The 10,399-nt window shown below is 38.9% G+C and overlaps 1 protein-coding gene across 1 annotated transcript; it reads right to left on the bottom strand.

Moving 5' to 3' along the window:
* Nucleotides 1–1,024: 1,024 nt before the first annotated feature.
* CAMLG (calcium modulating ligand) lies at nucleotides 1,025–9,938 on the bottom strand. The gene is made up of 4 exons (XM_065874713.1): nucleotides 9,672–9,938; nucleotides 7,644–8,104; nucleotides 4,872–4,937; nucleotides 1,025–1,633 (listed from the first exon to the last, which is right to left on the bottom strand). The coding sequence occupies exons 1-4, from the start codon at nucleotides 9,841–9,843 to the stop codon at nucleotides 1,442–1,444; spliced, it is 891 nt and encodes a 296-aa protein (XP_065730785.1). The 5' UTR covers nucleotides 9,844–9,938; the 3' UTR covers nucleotides 1,025–1,441.
* Nucleotides 9,939–10,399: the final 461 nt, after the last annotated feature.

Below are 10,399 nucleotides of genomic sequence, written 5' to 3'. Positions count from 1 at the left end.
ATGCTTAAGCAAATACTCATGTCTTCTCTTTGAAATAAATTTGATAATGACTTACAATTACTAAAACTTTGCATGTGTAAAGTGACAAAATGGAAGAAATAAAATGTGCAATTTAAAACCCCTAGTGTCTTCCCAGGGATTGGGGAGAGTGTAACAAATTCAAGAATACTATCCAATCCTCTGCATATTAGATTTGTATGGAATTAGGAAAAATGTGTGCTTGTAATCTTACCCTAAGTCAAACGAATAGACAAATTGTTATACTTACTCTCCATCACTGTGGTTCAAAATAAAAAAACTTTGTGAGTAATAAAAAAAAGTCTATATCACAAGAATTAATCAAACAGACGATACAAAAAAACTAGGGAAATGTAATACCAAGTGATAAAAAACTTATGCTTTATACTCTTTTAAGTCAAACCTTCCAAATATGACAGTGTTACCACATTAGTTAAAAGAGTATTTATGCTATTGGGTTGAATACGTCAGTCAATTCTTCAAATTCCATTTTTATATCTAATCATTCTATGCCTATTGCTTAAAAAACATACTTCTGAAAATCTAAAACTCAAAAGTAAAAATTTCCAATTCTGAGTTTGGTAATAAAATTTTTCATAAATTAAAATTAATAAAGATTTCATAAATACCTTTTAATTTCACATGTATGAATCTTAATCATTTCCTCCATTAAATATTTATGCTGGAATAAAAATTAAGATACTGGGGCTTCCCTGGTGGTGCAGTGGTTGAGAGTCCGCCTGCCGATGCAGGGGACACGGGTTCGTGCCCTGGTCCGGGAGGATCCCACATGCTGCGGAGCGGCTGGGCCCGTCAGCCATGGCCTCTGGGCCTGCACGTCTGGAGCCTGTGCTCCGTGACGGGAGAGGCCACGGGGTGAGAGGCCTGCATACCGCAAAAAAAAAAAAAAAATTAAGATACTGACTCAACGAGAAAAGATAAAATTGGCTACCTTATTCAGCCCTTATAAGTTAAAATGTGCAAACTTAACACTAGACAATTCAATTTCTTTCATTTTATTTTTAAGATGGCTCCATTTCTCAGGACAGAACAATACAAATACAAGATTCAGTCCTTGGGACTGGCTGAGACAACATTCATCTGCTCTCCTAAAAGCACTAGCTCAGCTCTCAAAGAGGAATTACAAATCTGAGAAGTTAGGGAAAGGTGTAGACTAGGAATTCTAATTAAACAAGAAAAATCGATTACTGACATTGGTACTCTAATCTTCACATCAGTATTAATACAAACTCAACCCTTTCCAGTCAGGGAACCTGCCATTCCATTCCTAATCAAGTGGTTTTAAAACCTCAAAAAGTAAAAGAATTTCATAAAGGTGTAAACCAATATGCTTCCTTTAGAGTCACTGCAATATAGAAGAGAATTTTTTTTTGTAAGCTTCTCTTCCTGAGTTCTGCAGGCTTCATGGTACTTCAGAGCCCCAATAATCAAGCAGTTCATGACAAAAGATAAAAGTGAAAAAGTAGACACAGAGATCTGTGAAAACTTCGCCCATTTTGCTATAAGTATCCATTGATCGATTTATCACTTCAGCAGGAATTCCGGATAACAGAAGCGCAGCTGTTAGCACTGTTGTCTTTATCTTCTTTTCACCCTGCATAGAGAAAGACTTCAATAAATCTTACAGCTTTCAGAAGACTACTTAAGCTCTATAAAAACATCAGTGCTGCTATTTTTGCCTAACTGATTTCAAAACTGTTAATGAAGTTTCAAAATATCAATCAATAATATATGAAGAAACATTTACTGAGCATATAATATGTAAAGCAGCAAACTGCTAGGCAACAGGGAAAAGACACCATTCTTGCTATCAAAAGTTAAAAAAAAAAGTCTTATCTTGGAGGCAAGATATAAATAATAATTTAAGATACATACAAAAGCTCAAGACAAAAACAGGAAAAGTATTACCAGACAGGACATAAATAATTGCTAAATGAATGACATGGATGACGTGTGCTATAGTGGCTCAAAGGAGACAGAAATTACTCCAGGGTTTTACGTATAAGTAAAGCACAGGGAAGGATTTCAGAAGGAAGTGGAATTAAAAACAGGCCTTTAAGAATGAGCAAGATTAATCTTATTATAAGGTTAAGTCTCACGACAACAAAAGTCAGAAGAGTGATAGGTGTACTGGAGGACAGTGAATAATTTGTAACAGAATCAAAGGAACATTCTGTAGAGTCAGCCCTAATTGCCATCCAAACGAATTCACGTTTGTTTACATATGCAGCAGAATATCACTGAACATTTATTTCCTAATATAATTTTCTAGTCTCATTCTTTAAGAGATTCAAGGCTGAATTTTCATTTAATTTATTGATTTGGTATCACCAAATCCAATCACACAGTTCAAAACATTTTAAATATAAAAAGCTATAGTTACCCAAGAGAAATCAAAGCCTATGTCCACAAAAAAACCCACTCAGGAAAGTTCTTTGTTGCTTTAGACATATTAACCAAAAATTGGAAACAACCAAGACGTCCAGCAATAGGTAATTAGACAAATTAATGGATACACTCACTCAACGGAGCATTACTCAGGAAAAAAAAAAAAGAGAGAGAAAGAAAATGAACTACTTATGCACTCAACAATATGGATGAATATCAAAAATATGATGCTGAATGAAAGAAGCCTTGCACAAAGAAGTACATACAGGAACGATCCCATTTAAAATAAGTACTAAAAAAAAATAAAAATAAAATAAGTACTAAAACAACCAAAACTAATCTACAGTGGGAAAAAGAAAATCAGACCTTCGTGGTGCAGGGGTTGGGACTGCCTGGAAAAGGACATGATGGAACTTCCTGGCAGTAATGTTCTAAATCTTAAAGGATTTGGGTTTCACGGGTTGTCAAAACTCATTAAATGGTATAATAAAGTCTTGAGCATTTCACCGTATGAAAATTTTACCTCAAAATAATGAAAAATAACCATAAAGAAACACTGAATTGTATATATATATATAAACTGAAATGTGTAGGGGTAAAATATACTGATGTCTTCATCTACAACATACTTTGAAATGCATCAAGAAAAAAAGATGTATTAAAAAAAGATTTATTGAAAATGGATAGAAAATTGGGTGAATATATGATAAATATAATGAAATGTTCACTACAGAATCTAGGTGGTAAGCATAAACGGGTGTTCACTGCACAATTCTTTCAACTTTTCTGTTGAAACCTGTTAACAACAAAATATTTTGTTGAAAGAACATTATACAGTAATCTCCCTTCCTTTTCTCTCCCCATTTACCTAGTAACCGACACACACTCTATCACAAATAACCACTGTTAAAAATTTCATGTAATATTCTTCCAGAGTTTCTTTACACATATACAAGCAAAATGAAATACATAGGATTTTCCTCCTTTTTACAAAAAAAAGGAGTATACTACAGATGTTATTCTGTATTTTTTATATCTTAATATTTCTTGGCGAGCTTAACGTTATCAGTACATGGAGACCTTTATCATTCTGAATGGATAGGCCATAATTTTTTTTAACTAGTCACTTACCAGTAGACATTTAGGTTGTTCCCTAACTTTTGCTATTGCAAAACTAAAATCAATGTTTCAAGGGTAAATTTCTAAACAAATGCTTTAATTAAAATTACATTTTTGGAGGGGATCAATGAATATACATCTATATCATTAAAAAAGTTTTAATTAAAAAATAAAATTACAGGGCTTCCCTGGTGGCACAGTGGTTAAGAATCCACCTGCTAGTGCAGGGGACACGGGTTAGAGCCCTGGTCCAGGAAGATCCCACATGCCGCGGGGCAACTAAGCCCGTGCGCCACAACTACTGAGCCTGCGCTCTAGAGCCCACGAGCCACAGCTACTGAGCCTGCATGCCACAACTACTGAAGCCCGCGCACCTAGAGCTGGTGCTCTGCAACAAGAGAAGCCATCACAGTGAGAGGCCCGCGAACTGCAACAAAGAGTAGCCCCCACCCGCCACAACTAAAGAAAGCCCGCATGCAGTAAAGACTCAAAGCAGCCAGAACTAAAATAAATAAATAGATAAATTTATTTTAAAAATAAAATAATAAATAAAATTACATACCTTTCTTTACTCTTTTACTTTGTGGATTTGACTATTTGACCCCTCAAAAATATGTTTCAAACCCATTAAACACACACATGAGGTCTATCAGTGCATTACAAATGACTAAGCAAACAGTAAAGTAGCCATTTTTAAGCAAAAATCTCACACAAAAACTCAATTACACAAGTAAGGTTATCTTCTCTAATGGCAAGGCAAGTTCCATAAAACTATAGTATAATTGGAGTCAAGCTGACCAGATAAACACTGATACTCCCCATGATTCTGCTCTGTAAGTATGGCCAAATATTTCTTACAAATATCAGACCCTTGGCATTAAAGATAAAGCGCACTGTCATTAAGTGTTCAGTAAGGAGCACAGTAAGATAACTGAACCCATTTTAAAAATAACTTCCTTTGTTAAAAACAAAATGTATTACTAAATTTACTAAGTAACTAAGTTGAACACTTTCTTAGACAAGTACTATTCAAACTCTGTCATGAGGGTTTCCCCCTATTCCATGGTGGACCAACATTTTTGTAAAATATGATAAAAATATTATGGCAATGTCATATTGCTATACAAGTTTATAATTACTCACTTTCTGAACTGAACTTATTACAAACAGAAACAAATAGTTTGAAGATCTGCACTTGTGAGCCAATCACTCTTTGAATAGCACTGATTCAGACCATAAGTATAAATAACTTTAAGTTCTTAAAATCATCTAGTTGTTAATCAATCTAAATATATCACCATAATTCAGAAAAAATTTTAATTTACCTTAGGAAAATATTTGTATAGTCCCATGTATGCAAGTTGTAAAGTAAGAAATGGAGCAAATATGGACTGTGAAGACAGAAGATAAAGTTACGTATTTCCAACATAATCATTCAAATCACAATAAATCAAACTAACAGCAGTTATAAAATTCCAAGCAAAAAAACTGTAATAAAATATTTAATTTTAGTGGCTGAAAGGATTCTTGTTTCTGCAAAAGAGTGACAAAAATAAAGAGATTTGATTTCCTTAACATAAAACATGTTTCTCAAGTCACATTCTATCAACATCCTCCAAAATTCCCTCTCTCTTAAAAACTTATCTTTTAAATAATTTAAAAGGTAACTTCTCAGCGGTGATTGATGTATAATCATCATGCAGTAACATCTCTCTCATCTAGAGGTAATTGACAGTTTGAAAGCATACCTAAAAGGCTCAATACTCAAAAGAGATGCCATACATATCTCACTCACACTTCAGGGCAAGGAATGAATTCATCTCCGGCCCTCAAATGACGAGGTGTTTTTATTATAGATAAAATGGCTTGGTTATCTCACTTCTCACACAATAAAACAGAAAAGATCAAAATAATACCTAATTTACATTTATTTCTAAAGTTAAAATAGGGAGTGAAGGAGCAAATATTACTAGATGGAAGAATAGTGAGAGCAGTGATTAATAGCTGAAAATCTGACAGCAAAAAAAACACCCAGAAAGCCAAAAAACCTCACACGAAATGAGGTACAAAAATAGGACATAATTTTAAAAGCATGGAAGTACAGAGCCCTTTAGATAAGACAAAAAAAAGTAGCTATACATCTCACTAAACGCTGAAAGCTATGATGCCAATTTATCATCAGGAAAAAAAAAAATCGAATCTGTTCAACAGATTCTCTTTAAGAAAAAACTGGCATAAAAATAGACTTTTAGGGACTTCCTTGGTGGCACAGTGGTTAAGAATCCGCCTGCCAACGCAGGGGACACAGGTTCAAGCCTCGGTCCGGGAAGATCCCACATGCCGTGGAGCAACTAAGCCTGTGTGCCACAACTACTGAGCCTGCAAGCCACAAGTACTAAGCCCACATGCCACAACTATTTAAGTCCATGTGCCTAGAGCCCACGCTCCGTAACAAGAGAAGCCACCGCAATGAGAAGCATGCACACCACAAAAAAGAATAGCCCCCACTTGCCGCAACTAGAGAAAGGCTACGTGCAGCAACAAAGACCCAATGCAGGCAAAAATAAATTAATTAATTACTATTTTTTTTAAAAGATGGGAATTTCCATTAAAAAAACAGACTTTTAAAAACTTTTTTCTGGGCTTCCCTGGTGGCACAGTGGTTAAGAATCCACCTGCCAATGCAGGGGACGCAGGTTCGAGCCCTGGTCCAGGAAGATCCCACATGCCGCAGAGCAACTAAGCCTATGAGCCACAACTACTGAGCCTGCACTCTAGAGCCCGCGAGCCACAACTAGTGAAGTCCACGTGCCTGGAGCCTGTGTTCCGCAGCAAGAGAAGCCACCACAATGAGAAGCCCGCGCACCGCAACAAAGAGTAGCCCCCGATCACCCTAACTAGAGAAAGCCCGCGTGCAGCAACAAAGACCCAACGCAGCCAAAAATAAATAAATAAACTAAATAAATTTTTTTAAAAATAATAATAAAAACTTTTTTTCTTAATAACATAAACCTTAATTATCTGAAAATTTACTTATGTGGCTGGTACTTGGTAGGTATTCTTAAAATGTCTACTGAATGGAAACACCTCAAAGAACAAGACACTGTTATGCTTTTCTTCTTTCCTCCACATACTATGAAACAAAAGAACCAATAAATCCCAACTTTCACTGAACAGCCATGGCATATGAAGGTACAACAAAAATGGACTGCTCCTATGATAATACTACACTATAAAATGCAGAATGCCTTCTGAACCATAAAAAAATTACATCACATCCAAGACCATAGGAACTGCATTTTAATATTTCAAATTTGCAAAGTGGTAATTAATATCTCTATATATGTAGGTAATTTACCCTTTGGTTTTGGAATCAAAGTGCTTGGGTTTAATCCCAGCTGTCACTTAGTAGTGTGACCCTGGACAAATGATTTCACCTCTCTGAGTCTTCATTCCTTCATCTATAAAACAGATTCAAATGATACCTGGTTCACTAGGGGCAGTACAGGAATAAAGATGCAGACATAGAGAATGGACTTGAGGACATGGGGAGGGGGAAGAGTAAGCTGGGACGAAGTGAGAGAATGGCATGGACTTATATATACTACCAAATGTAAAACTGATAGCTAGTGGGAAGCAGCCGCATAGCACAGGGAAATCAGCTCAGTGCTTTGTGACCACCTAGAGGGGTGGGATAGGGAGGGCGGGAGGGAGATGCAAGAGGGAGGGGATATGGAGATATATGTATATGTATAGCTGATTCACTTTGTTATAAAGCAGAAACTAACACACCATTATAAAGCAATTATATTCCAATAAAGATGTTTAAAAAAAATACCTGGTTCAAGGATGAGGTTAAATGAATTAATACATGTAAAGCACTTAGAATGTTACTTAGCATGTAGAAAGATTTTAGCAATTATTATCAGGCTCTGTATTTAACCAGAACACCTCATTCTATACCTAAGGTGAATAGCAGTTTATAACACATCTCCAAACATCCACATGAATCTGGTAAATATTAAGTTATTGTTGGCAATGAATCTTACAAAAGCACTCATTATTATAATCAATTTGCATTTTCCACTGTTTCTTACCAAATATTTGCAAACAAAAGCTCTGACTCCAAAGGCAAGAAGAGCACATCCCACCAATCTAAATATTCGAAAAGAGTCAAATTCTTCAGTTGTATTTCCATCCTCTTGGTTGGGTTTTTCACTAATCAACTGTTTCCTTAGCTTCATTGCTTCTTCAAATCTGGAGAGGTACTGTTCTAGGCCATGGCGAGAACCCCTCTGGACAGTGTCTGCTGTCAGGTCTCCTCTGTTGCGCTGCCGGAGCTCAAGGCTTACATCAATACTGCACTCAGGAGGTTTAATGAAAGAGTCCAATTTGTCTCCCAGCTGAGTCCCCTTTACCTCGGCCACACCACTCTGCTGGTCAGTTGTTCCTGTACTGACCGAATCACCCAGCACTACTCGCTTTGAAACTGAAGGAATGGTGAGGGAGTTCAGTTTATCACTGTCCTGCTGCTTTGATTTTGTTTGACTTTCTTCTTCTGAGAAAAAAAATTTAGAAGACTTAAGTATTACATACTGGCAAACACCTTTCTTATTACTATTTAAAAATATGCCACTAGAACTTCACAGCCTCTGAATTTAATACTGATTCTTCATAAGACAAACTAGTTCCTTCCTCTACACACTCAAAATGTCAAAAAGAGTATTCCTTCAGAGGACATACCCCAAACTTTGGAGGTAGAAGATAACGCTATTATACAAATTGGGAAAGACAGGGATGGAGATTTTTTTAAATCTGTATTTTTAATATTACATTTCTGAATCCAGAGTCCTGTCAGCACAGGGTGTGGCATATACTACAGCTACAGTTTACGTAATCCTTCTACTGTAATCTGGCAGCCATTAGCAGGTATTTAAGCAGTTTTAAGATGCTGTTCCGGTTTTAAACAAAACAAAGGGGAAAAAAACCCTTTAATGACAGATAAAATAAAAATTTCAAAGCAAAATAACAAAGTAGAAGCTTTAGGAAAGAATAAATATTCTACTATTAATCATTAAAGGGGAAAATGTGTCTTCTAACGATTGTTCTAGAATTTGAGATAAGGCTCTTACCTCTCTTGGCAGTTTTCAGTCGCAAACCTGTAAACTGTCTAAAAGTTCAGAGCTATATATCTAAAGCCCCACAGAGCAGAAGTCACAAGGATCTAAGGAACATGCAATCACTGACTAAAGGCCAAATATTAAAGGCAACGCTCAATGGAAATTTAGAGAACACTAGCTCATACTGAGTGTTCAGTAAATATTCACATGAAAAAAAATTTTAAGAAACTCATTGTACATGTCATTGGGAGAGAAATAAGGAGCTCTCTTCAGTGTTAAATGCAGTTCCTGACATCACTCACATCAATCTCAGCACACTAGGAGATAAGGCCTCAGATGGGCACGTCCCACTTGTTGGGTTTCTAAAGAACGGTCCCTCCAATTTTTTTCACCTGTTTAAGAAGGCCTGTAGACGACAGTGTGGAGAGCACCGAACACAGACACTAGGATTTAACCGTAAGAGTCTCTGATCCAAGGAAGAACCAGGGGGCAGTTCAGTAAAGACAAGCTCATGCAGGCCGACAGAGTTACAGCAAAAGGCAAAAGAAGGTACAAGCCAGGGAAGGCACTGGAAGGGAAAGCATTTGGAAAGGAAATAAAGGCAGGCAATCTTCCCGACGGGCACAATAGACAGAGCAGTCTAGGGATAAAATGTGCGCACTTCAAGAGAGGCGAGGGAGTGGGTAAGGAGGAAGGGGGCCGTCTCAGGGTAACTGGGCAGAGGGCACCAGGGCAGAGGGTCTCAGGAGCGAGAGTTTCACAGCCCGCGGCGGAGGTGGAGACAACCTAAGGGCGGAGCCCCCGGGAAACTGAGGAAAGAGACTAGAAACGTCGTGGGGTTAAGAAGTGCGAACTGGGGATATCATCAAAGGGACGGGGCCAGAGGGGAGGTCAGAAAGCAGGGTTTGGTCAAAAAGGTCAGCAGGGTGGAGAAGGGAAAGGAAGAATGATCCCGAAGACTCAAAAGGGATGGGCAGGAGACTGTGGGGAAACGGAGGTTCTCACCGGCGCCGCTCCCCGGTCTGTGAAAGCCCATGATTCGGTTGATGCGCTGTTCCGAGTTCATGAGCAGCTTTCTCCTCCGCAGCTCGGCCCGACGCTGGGAAGCCGACAGGCCTGAGCCCGCCGGGGCCCCCGGCCGGTCCCCGCTGTCGGTAGCGATGGTGACCGGCTCCATCTTCCCCTCCACAATCCGGGAGTGGTGACGGTGACAGCAGCGGGAGCCGCGGCGACGAAGACTCCTGGCTGGGCCGCAGAGCAAGGGTCCCTCTACCTCTGTGGGCCCGCCCCCTTCCCTAGCGCTTGGCCGCATGCAGCCTAAGCACGCGCGCCGCCTGACGGGACCAAGCGCGAGCCTTGCGCCGCCATCTTGAGTGAGGGCATCGCTGGAAGCTTCAGTTCCTCCCGCCTGGGCTGGCCCTCTTTGCTCCTCTCCCCCTACCAGCGGGACCCGGTGGCGTTCCCTCGGAAGTGAAGAAAACCGGCACCTAGCCTGACGCACGGAAAACGTATGGGAGCGACGAATAAACTCTTCCTACCTGGTGCCAGGAAGTAAAATGGAGATTGCAGCGGCAGGCACTGGTTTCCAGTGATCTTCTTCGGCCTCGCTTATAGGCTTCGGGAATGCGTAACTTCGAGAGCGACGCTTTAGGGACCCTTGCGGTTGGGATTTGTTATTGGTGCTGATTCCTCATCTTCAGTAGTGCTACTACCAAATACACACCTGGTTCGTT

The sequence above is a fragment of the Phocoena phocoena genome, chromosome 3 (assembly GCF_963924675.1).
Source record: "Phocoena phocoena chromosome 3, mPhoPho1.1, whole genome shotgun sequence".
Classification (NCBI taxonomy): domain Eukaryota; kingdom Metazoa; phylum Chordata; class Mammalia; order Artiodactyla; family Phocoenidae; genus Phocoena; species Phocoena phocoena.
This window is presented reverse-complemented; position numbering and strand designations above follow the sequence as displayed.

Coding starts and splice junctions, on each gene's coding strand:
- CAMLG (XM_065874713.1), bottom strand. CDS start 9,843: ATGGAGCCGGTCACCATCGCTACCGACAGCGGGGACCGGCCGGGGGCC. Junction 8,105..9,671: donor CAGACCGGGGAGCGGCGCCG/GTGAGAACCTCC, acceptor TTTTTTTCTCAG/AAGAAGAAAGTCAAACAAAA. Junction 1,634..4,871: donor TATACAAATATTTTCCTAAG/GTAAATTAAAAT, acceptor TTCTCTATGCAG/GGTGAAAAGAAGATAAAGAC.